This window comes from Papio anubis, chromosome 7, assembly GCF_008728515.1.
Source record: "Papio anubis isolate 15944 chromosome 7, Panubis1.0, whole genome shotgun sequence".
NCBI classification, from domain to species: domain Eukaryota; kingdom Metazoa; phylum Chordata; class Mammalia; order Primates; family Cercopithecidae; genus Papio; species Papio anubis.
The window spans coordinates 30175793-30191564 of NC_044982.1; the positions used below are offsets into that span (position 1 = coordinate 30175793).

At 48.4% G+C, this 15772-nt stretch overlaps 1 protein-coding gene across 1 annotated transcript in view; it reads right to left on the reverse strand.

The window, feature by feature from the left end:
- The window catches only part of ESRRB (estrogen related receptor beta), a 187388-nt gene that overhangs the window by 10904 nt on the left and 160712 nt on the right, over positions 1-15772 (reverse strand). The window contains exons 4-5 of the mRNA XM_017961385.3: positions 6270-6380; positions 5638-5799 (exon numbers count right to left, since the gene is read on the reverse strand). Of these exons, the coding sequence (XP_017816874.1) occupies positions 5638-5799; positions 6270-6380 (273 nt within the window). The remainder of the gene's footprint in view (positions 1-5637; positions 5800-6269; positions 6381-15772) is intronic.

The window sequence follows — 15772 nt, forward strand, 5'->3', positions numbered from 1 at the left end:
GTGACTTCCAGGAGGTTGGAGGGGAGGGGACAGGGAGAGGTGAGACTTCTGTTATATACATTTGTGTCTACATTTGGCTTCTGAACCCTGTCAGTGATTAAGATGCTTAAAAATAAAAGTAAGTCATAAATATAATTAAATTAAAATAAAATAAAAGGCATGCTCCCTTCAACCTAGCAATTCTACCACTAGAAATTTCTCCTAGTGGCCAGGCACGGTGGCTCACGCCTGTAACCCCAAACTTTGGGGGCCGAGGTGGGAGGATCACGTGAGCCCAGGAGTGTAAGGCCAGCCTGGGCAACATGGCGAAACCCCATCTCTACAAATAATTTAAAAATTAGCCGGACATGGTGGTGCATGCCTGTGATCTCAGCTACTCGGGAGGCTACGGCGGGAGGATCGCTTGAACCCACGTGGTCAAAACTCCAGTAAGCCAAGATCACGCCACTGCATTCCAGCCTGGATGACAAAGCGAGATCCTGGCTCAAAAAGAAAAAAAAAAAAAAGAAATTTCTCCTAGAAAGAAAAATATGAATAAAGACATAAAGATAAATGTAAAAGGGTATTAGATCCCTGCTTGAAATTATTCAAAATAGAAAAAAAAGAAGGTAACTAATGTAATACATGTGATTATTATATAAATGTAATTTTTAGTTAAACGAATGTGCCAAGTAAGGTAGAACTCTGTGTGGATGTGGAATGATACCCAAGGGGGCAAAAAGGGTGTCATCGTATGAGCACAGAGATCAGATTCCTAACTGCTGCTCACGCTGCCGCTCAGTGCCTCAGTTTCCTCTTCTGTAAAATGGGAATAATAACAGCACTCACCTCATAGGGTTGTTCAGATTAAATAAGCTGACACGTGGAACACTTAGAACCTTGCTTAGCGCAGGTAAGTGCTATTATTTTGTATAATTAAATGGAAAAAGCAGGTGTAAAGTAGTGTTAGGGTATAAGCCCATGGACTGAGGGACATACACACGCCCCACCCACACACACACCCCACACAGTGGTTGTATCTGCCCAGGAAATTCCCGGAAGGAAGCATAGGATGGGGAATTTGGAACTCTTAATTTCGACCCATCTGTCCCATCTGACGTCTTTCCTAGAACCACAAATTCTTTTATTTAAAATCCAGAGGGAGCCCAGGCACTCCTCCCTGCCCTTCAGTAAAGCGCCTTCCACCCCTGCCTCCCTCAGCTGGGCTGGGTCTCATGCTCAAGTTATTAGTAACTCTGGGATCAAGAGGCCCCTGAAGAGGCTACCAGGACAGTCTGGGGGTGGCCTGTGCCCCTGGGAGTGCAGGGGTGTCCCTGTGCCGGGCTCACTGCAGTCGGCACTGCCCCCTCGAGGCTCTTAGGCCTGCCCAGAGCTCCTGGCTCCCTGGGCTCCCACTTGGAGCTCCGCTGCCCCAGGAAAATTGTTTTATCTGCACCAACTCATCTAGTAACATTCAGGCTCTTCCCAAGCTCCCCATCCCCCCGTCTGTGATTTGGCATCAAAAGCTCCTAGAATTGAAGAAGGAAAAAAAAAAAAGCACATAATTTGTGGCAAGTGGAGTTCATAATCTGTTAATTTATGATCGTTTCTGTCGACCTGGAGGGCCATTAGCAGAGGTAATAAAGGGAGATGTAATTATAGGATCTGGGGCCACTTCAGACACAGCTGCTGTCACTCGGCAGCTCATATTTCATTGAGCCAGACGGGGGCTACCTGGGAGCAGCGCAGCTGAGGGACTTTTGTGAGGAGGCCTCTGGGGATGCCCTGCACATGGGAACCTGGGCAGGGCAGGGTGGTGGAGGCTCCCTGGGCAGGCTCTCCTGGCCAGCACAGGCATGTGGCCGCCCAGGGAGGCAGGATGGCGGGCTCGGGTCATTTGGAGGAGGCTGCAATTCATCAAGTGATTCCCCACTGCCTATTAAAGGCTGCTAGCTCTTGATCTCATGGAATAAGAGGTGGACACTCTAAAGACTTGGGCTTGCCCTATGGAGAACCCAATACTTGGAACATTCAACTCAAGGTAAAAAACCTGCATTTGGGGTAGGACAATGTCAGACTGACTTGAACAATGGCTGGGATTCTGAGTGAACCAAGTTCACCCTGGAAGTCAGCCTTGTTCCAAATGGGATCCTTGGGGCAAAATTAATTCCTTGTCTCAGCCACAATTCCTATCAGGGGACCTCATGTATAGTGACTTCTCAATATGTGCATGCAAAGCTAAGTGTGCAATGCCCTCTGTGTGCCAGGCTAGAAGACACTGAAGCATGAGATGTGGTACCTTGTGTTTAAGGACAGTGGCCTAAATTCTTCACAGCTTTACTCCTGAGCAGCCTGGAGTGGCCAGTCCCCCTCTTTCTGTCTGTGCAGGCACCAGAATGGACAGAAGCCAACATAGGCCCAAGGGTGGGCTCCAGCTTGTATCCTCCCTACTCAACCAGCTCTCTCTCTCTCTCTCTCTCTCTCAGGGCTAGGGAGACTGTCAGATGCATTTTCCATCTAATCTGAGATGGGATAAAGTTGATTAGTTTAAAAATATCAGGCACCTGGCCAGGTACAGTGGCTCACGCCTATAATCCCAGCACTTTGGGAGGCTGAGGCAAGTGGATCCCTTGAGGTCAGGAGTTTGAGATCAGCCTGGCCAACATGGTGAAACCCCATCACTACTAAAAATAGAAAAAAAAAAAAAAAAAATTAGCCAGGTGTGGTGGCACGTGCCTGTAGTCCCAGCTACTTGGGAGGCTGAGGCAAGAGAATCGCTTGAACCTAGGAGGTGGAGATTGCAGTGAGCTGAGAACGTACCACTGCACTCCAGTCTGGGCAAGTGAGCAGAGACTCCATCTCAAAAAAAAAAAAAAAAAAAAAAAAATCGAGAACTTGATTGTGTCATTGCCTTTAGTAGGAGGTTTTCTGTTCTTTCTTTCTTTTTTTTTTTTTTTTTTTGAGACGGAGTCTCACTCTGTCTCCGAGGCTGGAATACAGTGGTGCGATCTCGTCTCACTGCAAGCTCCGCCTCCTGGGTTCATGCCATTCTCCTGCCTCAGCCTCCTGAGTAGCTGGGACTACAGGTGCCCACCACCATGCCTGGCTAGTTGTTCTATTTTTAGTAGAGACGGGGTTTCACCGTGTTAGTCAGGATGGTCTCGATCTCCTGACCTTGTGATCTGTCCGCCTCGGCCTCCCAAAGTGCTGGGATTGCAGGCGAGAGCCACTGTGCCCGGCCAGTATGAAGTTTTCATGCAGTGGCAGGAGACTTCACTAATTAATTTTACCTTAAACACTGGAAGGTCAGGAGGCAAAGAATTCAGCATGCAGATTTATGCAAAATAGGCAAATTAGCATTTAAGATGGACAACTGAGCCCCTGTTTTTATTTCATTTTATTTTTTTTACCAAAAAGAATTCAGCTTTGGACAAGGATAAATGAAGCCATGAAAGGAGGCTTTTATTACTATTAGCAACTACAACAGCCCTGGTAAGCATCTCTGCCATTCGTACACACTAAGTGCGCTACATCCTCACGGCAATCCCGTGAGGGGCTCTATCGGGATTCCCACTTTACAGACAAGGACATTGAAGCTCTGAAAAATTCAGTATGTTGCACAAGGCCAGTAAGGACAGAGCTGAGATGAAAGCCCAGGCTGCCTGATTCAAAAGTCTATGGCTTTAGCACCCACTCTGCTCTAGCCCTGCTGTCTTGGTTGGGCACAGATGGGAGATAGAGCTGGAGGTGGAAAGGCACAGGGAGAAATGAGTGCAGGGGAGACATGGTCTCCTTGTCCTATCTACTTCCTCCGTGGTGTTGCAGGGGTAGGGTTGTGGAAGAACGAAGCATTGACCCAGGGGACCGCCAGGCGCCACTCATGAGCCATTGCTAGGATGCAGGATCTGTTCAACCTAGAACAGGAGTGTGGGGGTGGGGACAGGGGTACCTGTACCCAATTTGGCCCTGGGTTAGTGGAGCAATCCAGGCTGAAGTGTCTTAAGCAGTGGCCTGACCCCACATCTGTGCTGAACCAGCACTGGGCAGATTCAAAAACTACTGAGTGTATAATCCCCGAGAGGTTGAGCTCCTTAGTAAGGGCGTACCAGCCCAGATCCCTGGTCAGAATGCCCAGGGGCCACCGGGCAGTCCCTGCCAGCAGAGTCTCTGGGCCATCTGATATCTTTGTGCATCCCTGTCCTTTAACTTGGGCATGCAAGGTCTCACACGGAAGGACTTTTTTTATTCCCTCAATCAACTGTGGGCCTTGGGCCAGGCATGGTGGCTCACGCCTATAATCCCAGCACTTTGGGAGGCCAAGGTGGGCAGATCACTTGAGGTCAGGAGTTTGAGACCAGCTTGGCCAACATGGCAAAACCCTGTCTCTACTAAAAATACAAAAAAATTAGCTGGGCGTGGTGGCGGGCGCCTGTAATGCCAGCTACTCGGGAGGCCGAGGACCGAGAATCACTTGAACCTGGGAGGCGAAGGTTGCAGTGAGCCGAGATCGCGCCATTGCACTCCAGCCTGGGCAACAGGGCAAGACTCTCTCAAAAAACAAACAAAAAAACAACTGTATCCAAAGTCTAGGACACCTTTGCTGTATCATCTGCATGCTGTATTCACCTTTCAGAGCCACAACAAATGAAACACAGATCTACACACAGGAAGCTGACTTGTCCCATGTTCACGATGAGGCATCACCAGAAAGATAAAAGGAGTTTCTACCACACTCTGAGTCAACATTTTAGAGTCTTAAAGGAGTTGAGGAATAAACTGCACAGAGAAAGGCCCCCAATATGTATGTAATGTAGAATACAGGGGTGTTGGTGTCTACAAAAATAAAAAAGCTCCTGCCATCTGCCCAGACCTAGAGAGGCTGAAAGCAGGGTTTGGGTCCACACACAGCGAAGAGAAGTCCACACAGCCTGAAACATGTAACACACACTTTCCGCACCAGAAAGGCCCTTAAAATCTCAGAAGCCAACTCAGAGACAGGCCTCCCTTAGAGAAGAGACGAATGGCAATAGTGGGCATGCAACCGATGCCAGCACATGCCAGACACTGTGCCGAACGCTCCACGAAACACAGGATCTCATTTCATGCTCACATCAAAGCTCACAAAGTGGGGGACTCTTGTATTCCCATTTGACAGAGAGGTCAGGTGGCCTCTAGGGTTACTCAGCTAGTAAGCGGCAGACCCAGAATTGGAATCCCAATCTGATTCCCAAGCCCATGCTCTTCACTGCTCCATTCTGCTGCCCCCAATAGGAAGAGAGAGTCAGTCTTTCTTCTGTTGTTTTCCGGCATTGTTCCAATAAGGTCTACAGGAAAACCCTACTCTTTGCCCTTTAAGGGCTCAAGGAACTTTTTCTTTGAATATTACACTAATTGTAGATTCAAACATGGCCCCACCTTGAATGATAACTAATTCTGAAGAGCCTGCAGCAGTGTATAAGCCTCACTGGGCCCTCTAACTACCTGTTCCTCTCCAATGCTACAAGGAGAGAAGAGGAGCTCAGAGAAACAGGCCTGCCAGGATTTCACAGGCCTTCTGGGGTCCAGGATCTGGGCATCAGAAGCACAGCCATTGGGTAGGCGGCGGGGATGCTGGCTGAGTGTCCCTGGCCATACTCTCCCCTGGTCCCACATGCTCACCTGGGATGTGCTTGGCCCAGCCAATGATGACCACAAGCTCTCGGTCTGCCAGGTCACAGAGAGTGGTCAGGGCCTTGATGTCCCCCTCAGGCATACCGGGGGGAGGCATGGCGTAGAGCTTGTCCGGCTCGGCCACCAGTAGGTATGAGACAATCTTGGTCACTGCAACAACCAAAGAAGGAAAGGTAAACGCTGGGAAAAGAGGAAAGGGGCCGGGGTGGAGGCTCAGATGGGTCAGGAAGCAAAGTCGGGTTCCTAAGAGCCCCAGGAAGGTCAAAGTGGCTGTAATCTCCCCTCCTGTTCTGGCTCCATGAAGTTGATGATAGCAGTGATCTGGGATATTAAGAAATATCCCTCCAAGGGAAGTTGCCTGATGAATTCTCCAGGAGGAACCTGCAGAGCAACCTTGGGTGGGTGGCAAGGGGAGCATGTTCTGGACATTGGGGCCTGTGGCTTGTCAGGACCATGCTTCAATTGGAGTCACATTCTAAACATGCCAGGCACTGATGTCACCTCCCCAAGATCCATATTGTCTCATGACCCAGTGGTGGGAAGATGACGTTTCCCTAAGGGATGCCTGATGTTCCAGGTACAGAGATGATCTGGCAAAAAGGACAGGGACTGACACTCACATGGCTTTTTAGCAGGTGGAGAAATTTGTAAGCTCAGGTACGGGCTGCTCTCTGAGTCCAGCCGTCGCTTGTATTTCTGGCGGCCTCCACGCACTCGATCAAGGCGCACACCTATTGGGGAGCAAAGGGAAAAGATCTCAGGAGTTGTTCAACATCACCAGGGTAGAAGCACTGACTTTGGAATTTCAGCACTGGCTGGGTCCTTCAGGGCCATGCTCAGATGACCTCTGACAGCTGCCCCATGGCCAGCCTCAGGTCAGGTGGCTGGACAATCCTAAAATAATTGTCTAACAGTAATGGCGCATCCCAGTTGCCCCAGGCCTGGTCCTGTCTCTCTGGATTCAGCATCCTTCTGAAATCCATCTCAAGCAACCCTCAGCCCTTGGTTCTCCTTATCTCAACAAAGACACTCTACCAAGTGCTGGCGGAAAAAGACATTGTGTTAGATCTGCTTTGAATCCAGGGAGGGTTAAGTTAACTTGCCAACAAAAGAAAGGAATCCCAGTCATTCACAGGCACTTTAGGGGTTTTCACATTTTCCACATAAGAAGCATCTGAGGAGGCACTCATTACCAAAGTCAATTTCTAGATCCCACTCTCTGAGGTTCTAGCATAATGCTCTAGAGTCTGTCTTTACACAAGTCCCCAGGGGCTGGGAATGCAACAGTTGGACTGGCCACCTCTGGACCGGAAAATCCGTGCCTGGAAATATCTTGAAAGTAGGTTCAAAAGCAGCCGTGGCTACTACACGTTGACACCCACTTCCAGGAGTGAGAGTTTACCCTGGAGAGAACTGTCATTGTCACTGTATCCAACTTGCCTTCCAGAAGTCTGCCTCACCCACAGCTCCTGCTGCCTGGACAGACACGATGGTACCATTTCAAGCCCCCTACCAGCAGATCAAAGGTACAGGGCCTCAGGTGGGCACACAGCTCAGACTGGCTACCCACTGATGTGGCCTGGCCTGCCAGGATGAATCCCAACAAATTGGTTACAAAGTATGAACCAGCGCAAAAGCACCAGCGAGCAGGTGCCCCAAGCATGGTGCTGGGGCCCTGTGGGACCTGGAAGCCACTTCTGCTTTCTTGCTGTGGCTCTTCCAGGCCAGCCTCAGACAATGTCCCTTCTTGGAGTCCCTGCCTCGAGCTCACAGAACAGCTCCCTTTTCCTGACCATGAAATGGGCCTTGACTGAAACACACAAGAAATCAGACACGGAGACCAGAGTCCTCAGAGAAGCAAGCTGGTTGCCACCTCAGCCCCTGCTGTGACAGGCCAGGTTCAACTTCTGTTCTTTTCCCCAAAGGCGGTGAGTATCACCCTCACAGAGCCCCTCACAGTTGACCTTCAGGGCCCTGTCTTTCCCTTTTCTAATAAACTCTGGTGCTTCCTAGATCCGGAGCAGAAGAAAGAGAATCTTCATCCCTGTCCCAGCCTTGTCCATCCTTCAGCCCCAGAGGGTTGGCTGCCAGTCCCCCGGATTCAGGCCTTTCTCCAGAAGAGGCAAAGGGAAGCCTGAACAATGGTTACTTAGTGGAGTGATGATTTAGAGCCCATTCATGCCTGGGGCTATTTTCTGGCTGTTTCTTTTTTTTTTTTTTTTTTTGAGACGGAGTCTCGCTCTGTCGCCCAGGCTGGAGTGCAGTGGCCGGATCTCAGCTCACTGCAAGCTCCGCCTCCCGGGTTCACGCCATTCTCCTGCCTCAGCCTCCCGAGTAGCTGGGACTACAGGCGCCCGCCACATCGCCCGGCTAGTTTTTTGTATTTTTTTTTAGTAGAGACGGGGTTTCACCGTGTTAGCTAGGATGGTCTCGATCTCCTGACCTCGTGATCCACCCGTCTCGGCCTCCCAAAGTGCTGGGATTACAGGCTTGAGCCACCGCGCCCGGCAGTTTCTTTATTAGGATGTACAGCTACTAAATTTAAGTCCCTGGGAAGGAGGAAGTTTCCTAGAGCAACTGAAAGCAAAATTACTTTGTTTACTGAATGAGTGGAGAAAATTCCTTTAAGTGCACATTGCCCTAAAGGGCTTTCGGGGTGCTGAGGACACTACCCCCCACCCCTCTGCTGTCCCAGGTGTTTTCAGTTCAGGACTCCAGGTCACATCCCCCACTGGAGGGCAAGAATGCTGTGAGCTCACTGAGTGAGCCTATAACTCCACATTTTTGTCAGCAATGTCTTTTTCAACCCCACAACCTGGTGCATTTGTACCTGGTGCTACATGGTTGCAGTGAACGTTTTTTAGTCGGGGAGAGGGGGAGTCTATTCAGCAGCCCACCCGGGCTTCCTGCTTAAAGGAAATTCCCCTGGTCAGGCGCTGGGGCTCACGCCTGTAATCCCAGCACTTTGGGAGGCCATGGTGGATGGATGCCTTGAGGTCAGGAGTTTGAGATCAGCCTGGCCACCATGGCGAAACCCCATCTCTACTAAAAATACAAAAATTAGCCAGGTGTGGTGGCACATGCCTGTAATTCCAGCTACTCGGGTGGCTGAGGCACAAGAATCACTAGAACTCGGGAGGTGGAGGTTGCAGTGAGCCAAGATCGCACCACTGCATTCCAGCCTGAGTGACAGAGTGAGACTCCATCTCAAAGGAAAAATTTAAAAAAAAATTTTAAAAGGTAATCACCCTCTTGGGAATAGGGGAATTGTTGGAAGCCTGCACCTCACCCCTCAATGGATATCTGAGTAGTACACGTTCTTCTCTCTGCCCTCTGGAGGTCAAGGCATGAACCCATGACACAGGCTCAGTCAAGTGCACCATCAAATGGAGGCACAAGGGCAGAGTGAAGGTGAGGACTGATCAAACCAGCAGCGCCTCCACAGCGGAGTGTAGGCAGCCCCTGGCCAGTGTGTTCTGGCTACTGGGTGTCCTGCTCTTGGGCTTTCCAGGGATTCTCGTGGTTCTTGTCTGGTTTCTCAATGTACTCTTTGAGCCTCCTGATAGGCTTCCAATAAACTCCCCTTCTGCCTAGAAGGTCAGGTTTTGTAACTGACAACATCTGTTGTTGACTTCTCCAGGAGCAGAATCTGCGACAAGGCTGTGCATGCGGACAGTTTCCAAGGAGGGAAGAAAGCCAGTAACAAATGTGTTCCTGAGGACAGTACTGCTGTGGGCAACTGAGGCTCCCAGCTGCAGGCTGCTTTGGCGCTTCTTGCCTGCCTCCCAGGTCCAGGCTGAGCAGACTCTGGTGGCCAAACAAAGCCCAGGCGTCAGATCAGCACACACACACTCACACACACACACGCACGTATACATGCACACATACGCACACACACACAAATAGAGAGTGCTGAGTAGGTGTGGGCAGGAGCAGTCTCCGCTGTCTTCCTCCTCAAGTGTGGTCTGCAGGCCAGCATCATCGCCATCATTTGAGGCTTGGTGGAAGCCTCGAAATCTCAGGCCTGGCCACAGAGGAATCAGACAAGGTGATTTGCATGGACAACAGAGTTTGAGGAGCGCTGCACTAAGGCATCCTAGCAAATACAGCTGTACCATCAACTTGTACCCGTACCTTGGACCCTAAAGGGACAGCTAGATGCCATCCAGCTCCAGACTGAACCTATATGCTGCCAGCACTATATGCAGCTCACATTTGTCCCCTCACCCCTCCGAGCCCCTTCAGGGAGGGCAGAAGGAGCAGACACAAACACAGGAAGGATGATTTTTCCTGTGAAAGTTTTTTGGGAGAAGTTCCCTGTCTAGAAAAGCTTTCTGACTCTATCCTGTGACGTGTCTACATAGAAGCCTCCTCTGTTCACTATACCCAGGCCAAACCAAACCCTCCACCAAGCTCTGCTTCCCCTTGGAATGGTGACGGGACCAAGAGTGAAAACGGTCCACCTCATCCATAAGAGACAGTAAGGGCCCCCACTTACTGAGCACCTACTGTATGCCAGGATCTTAAACATATACTGTCCTTGAGTCCAGGACAAGCCCCAACCCCACTTTACTGACCTTCTCTCCTAGATGCCACTGGAATGAACTCTCACTTCCCATCCACCCTGCTTCCTGGCAAGCAGCTGTCAATCACAGTGAGACGTGCTCAACACAAAATAGAAAGAGGTGTCCATCCTTCAGCAAGGCAAGGAGATGGGCAGCCGCCACCTCTGCTGATGGCTCCATCTGGGGTGTTCTGCGTCCTGATATAGGGCCTGACCTTTCATGGACGTTCAGGAAAGACTTGATATTGAATACAGGGGTGGATGTACCTCTTTCCTCCTCATCCCCATGCCGGGTTTCTTCATGGGCTCCCAGAGCACACTGGGCTTCCCCTACTGACTAGGTGCCCGTTAAGGCCAGGGGCGGCTCACAGTCCTGCCCCAATGTCTGTCAAGGTACCCAAGACACAGCACGTGCTTAGAAAATGAAAGTATTATTATTATCATCATCATCCTTATTATTACTGTTCCCCAGCATTGCACCCAGGTTTTTGCTAAATCACATTAATAATGATAATGATAACAGCATAATTTGTAAAGGACTCTCTGTATGTATTACCCTGCTGAATGCACAAAAATATAAAGCAGGTGCTATTATCCTCATTTTCCAAACAAGAAAAACTGAGGCTCAGAGAGATTCAGTAATCTGCCCAATAAAAGACCCAAGGTCTTTGCCATTCCATGGTATGACCTCCCAGGGTACAGCAAATGTAAGTTCTCCTCTAAATTTTCTCCTCCAGATCTTTACAGCATAGTGGTCAATGGCTCCAATCAATATGTGTATCAATTATCAGGTTATGCTGTTAAAAAAAAAAAAAAGTGGCCCAGGCTGGAATGCAGCGGTGCGATCTCGGCTTACTGCAACCTCTGCACCCCTAGCCTGGGGTCGGGGAAGATGGACCCCCACCTAAGTGAAGTGGCCTTCTTCTTTTTTTACTGTTTTTGAGACAGACTCTCACTGTGTGGCCCCGGCTGGAATGCAGTAGTGCGATCTTGGCTCACTGCAACCTCTGCCTCCGAGGTTCAAGCCATTCTCATGCCTCAGCCTCCCGAGTAGCTGGGACCATAGGTGTGTGCCACCATACCAATGGGATGTCAGGGTAAGTCCATGGCGGGACTTCTGGAATGGTTTTGCTTTTCTGAGAAAAGGGACAGACATGTTCAGTGCAGCTCTTTTTGCCTTTCTCTTGCCCCAACATGGAAGGTGAAGCCTACAGCTGTGGCAACCACCTTGCAGTCATGACATGGCTGTCTGAGGACACCAAAGAACACCGGAGAAGAAAGAAAGAGCTGGAGCCCCTGCCGCCATGGCTGAGAGCTCTGTGCAATACAGCAGCTGCCCATCTCCAGGCTTCTTGTAAGGTGGAAAAACCAACTTCATTTATCCATGCTTACGCTGCTATCAGGTTCTCTATAACTTGCGACAGAAAGCAATTTTCACTGACTGATACAATGGGCAATTACTTTTAAAATTAGGGTGCTTAAGCCTTACAAACACTAACTGGAAAAAACAACAAGACTTGAACTTGAAATGAGAGTTGCCTTATTGTTTGTGTCCTTGTATTAATAAAATATCTAAAAGTAGACTCAGGAAACACATTAAAATACTAATTAACTTACAATTACTGTCTAGGATTATTAGATTTTATCATCTTATGGATACTTTTCTGAATGCAGAAAAGCATTAGTAATGCTCAAATGTAAAGTGTCACATATTTCCAAATACTGTAATAAATACAGATCCTCTGTTTTAACCACCATTAACACCGTTTAATCCCTTAATGTGTACAGGTCAGAATCTTAATATTTCTGAGTGCTCCATGAATAGAAAAAAATTGATAATCCCTGGAATACATGACCCTGTGCAGATGGAGATCTTGAGTTGAGATCATGCTATTGCACTCCAGCCTGGGCAACAGAGTGAGACTCCATCTAAAAAAAAAAAAAAATTAATAATAAAAAAAACCCACTTCACCCTTAAAGATTTTCTGCATCTTGGCCATATCAATGTCAATTGACTGTATCAATATCCTGGTTGTGATTTTGTACTGTAGTTTTTAAAGATGTTACCATTAGGGGAAACTGGTAAGTGATGCATGGCATCTCTCTCTATTATTTCTTACAACTGCTTGTGAAGCTGCAATTATCTCAAAATAAGAAGTTTGATTAAAAACTTAAAAAACGATACTGCTGGAAAAGTCAAATGGTGTAACCATGTGGAACATAGTTTGATGGTTCCTCAAAAAGCTAAACAGAATTACCATACGATCCAGCAATCCCACTCTTAGGTATATACCCCCAAAAAACTGAAAAGAGGAATCTGAACATACATCTGTGTAGTGTGGGGAAAAGAAGCAAATTTTCAAAAAATAAAAAGAAGGAATTTGAACAGACACCTGTAGGACAATGTTCACTGCAGCATAATTCACAATAGCCAAAAGGTGGAAACAATCCAAGTGTCTGGATAGATGAGTGGAGAAGCAAAGGTGGTATATACGTGAAATGTTACTTAGCCACAGAAAGGAATAAAGTTCTGGTATATGCTATAGCATGAATGCACTTTAAAAACACTACGCTAAGGAAAATAAAGCAGACACCAAAGGACAGATATTATGTGATTCCACTTAATCTTTCTTTTTTTTGAGACAAGGTCTTGCTCTGTTGCCCAGGCTGCAGTGCAGTGAGTCCATCACAGCTCACTGCAACCTCAAACTACTAGGCTCAAGTGATCCTCCTGCCTCAGCCTCCCCAGTAGCTGGGACTGCAAGTGCACACCACCGCACCCCATTTTTTTTAAGAGACAGGGTCTCACTCTATAGGCCAGGTTGGCTCACGGCAGCCTTGACCTCCCAGCCTCAAGAGATCTTCCCACCTCAGCTCCCACATAGCTAGGACCATAGGTACATGCCACTACACCCAGATAATGAAAAAAAATTTTTTTTTTGTAGAGATGGGGGTCTCACTATGTTGCCCAGGCTGGTCTCAAACTCCTGACCTCAAGCGATCCTTCTGCCTCAGCCTCCCAAAGTGCTGGGATTACAGGTATGAAACACTGTGCCTGGCCCCCTCCTTTTTTTTTCTTTTTTGGTAGATGGGGGATCTCACTATGTTGCCCAGGCTGGACTTGAACTCCTGGTCTGATGGTGATTACATAATAGTTTGTTTTGTTTTGTTTTGTTTGAGACAGGGTTGCAGTTTGTCACCCAGGCTGGAGTGCAGTGGCACAATCCTGGACTCAAGTGATCCTCCTGCCTCAGCCTCCTGAGTAGCTGGGATTACAGGTACATGCCACCACACCTGACTAATTTTTGTATATTTTGTAGATATAGGGTTTCACCATGTTGGCCAGGCTAGTCTCAAATTCCTGAGCTCAAGCAATCCGCCCTCCTCAGCCTCCTGAAGTACTGGGATTACAGGCATGAGCCACAGTAACTGGTCAGTGATTGCATACTATTGTGAATGTGTTTGATGTCACTGAATTGTACACTTAATTTCTAAAATGCCAAGTTGTACGTGATATATATTTTGCCACAATTTACAAATATAGGAATACAAAATGCTATCAAACTGTATACTTTAAATGGGTGAACTATATTTCAATAAAGCTGTTAAAATTTTAAAAAATATGTATCCTTTCTCAGGTTAGTGGAATTAAACAACGTAAAATGTTGAAACATGTGACAGAGTGCTTGGTACACAGTAGGCACTCAGTAGTAACTTCTTGCCTTTCATCTGCCTGTTGAAGGTCATGGAGTCTGGTCATGGAGTCTGGCTTGAACTTCCTCATGGAAGAGAGAAACATCCCCACAGCTGTAACTACCGTGAGTCAGATGTATTAAATGAAGAAATTAAAGTTCAGAGAGGTTAAATATTGTACCCAGGGCACACAGCCCAAACACTGGGACTCTCTGGAATATGCCAGCAGGTCTGATGGCCGCCTTTGTCCAACTTGAGAACAGAGGTCCCTCCCTTGGCTGCAGTCATAACTGCTCCCACCTCCACCGGCCTCATCACCAGGCTGGTGCCCCTCGTGCCTGTGGTGGCCAAGCCCACTTCCCAGCTCAGGACACAAAAAAACAGCAAAGAAGCTTCGGGGTCACTCTGGGACAGAAACTCCTTGAGAAGAGGGGAGCAGGGCTCCCCACCTGCTGGCCCCTCCTATCCACTGCAGGCATGTCACAGCATCCACAGCGGGCAGCTTACACATCTGGGATAGGATATCCACGAGCTGGCTTGATAAGATCAGGCTTCTGACATTTTTCTTAATGGAAGTAAAATAATTCCTTCTTCCCTCCATCTCCCTCCTTTCTTCTCATCTTCCCTCCCTAAGCTGGACAAGATCCCAGTCTTTCAGAAGTAAAAATAGCCGAGTGTGCAGGGTCAGCCGCAGTGGAGCCACTTTAAGCTTCTTTCTTTTATACCCAGGCACTAAAAATAGCAGGCTAAAGCTCTACAAAGCGTGGCCCTGCACCTGGCCCTAAGCCTGTCCCAGGAGCTTCCCCATCATATTTCTCTTCCAAAAGGAAAGGTTCAGACAGGGCAGGCGGGGGAAACGCCTCTGAGCCAGTGTCCTCCAACGAGCTACTGTCCAGGTCTGAGGTCAAGATCCCCACTGGCATTGCAAGGTTTTCATGACCAACACCCTTCTCTTCCCCTTATCCAGAACTTTCCCCCATCACCATCGCCAAATTCAACATCCCTGGTTTATGAACGAAATAAGCAGCTTCACAGTTTACAAATCTATTTCATACCCGTATCTCATTTGAGCTGCCTAACAATGTTGAGGAGGAAGAATATACACAATTATGATTGGTCCCATGTAAGATCTGAGGCTCAGAAAGGTCAGGCGACTCACTCACGATCACACAGCCAAGAAACGTCACAGGGAAGCTTTGAACCTTGATTTTCAGATCTCCAAGTCCTATCTTCTTTGCCCTAAACTTGTGACACCAGTCCCATATAATTTCAGAATGCCTTGGGAAGCCTTTGAACAGCACAGACTTTGAGGACTTATCCATTTAGAGGCTCTGAGTCGGTAGGTCTAGGGAGATGTCGTGGAATGAGTGTTTTTCCAAAGCTCCTCTACTGATTCTAATTATGTGCCCTGTCTGGGGAGCACTGTGCTAAACCTATTTTATTCAATACTTTTATGTGACCGGTATTCTTCCCAGGAAACTGGGGGTGAACTCCCTGCCTGTAGGTTCTACCAAACTATAGCTGACCCACCCCCAGGAGGAGGAGAAAACCATCCAGAAGGTGATGTGGATATCATGAGCCCCTGAGGTTCTGGAAGTTGTGTGGGCATGCTGACGGGCACTCCAGCCCAGTGCGATGCCCTGAACTCTCAGCCACAACCGCTGTATACACTGGGCTTCCTTCAGCCACCTGCTCTGTGTGGGTTTCTGGGTGATAGGCAAGCTTGCCTTGCTGCCTGAGACACTATGGCTCTTTTGGGCTGCCTCTTACCCCGATGACACACCATAAAGGCAGAGCGCCTCACACCTGACTTCCTAAAAGCTGAGAGAGAGAGCCTTGTAGCTAAACAGACACAGATGACACCTA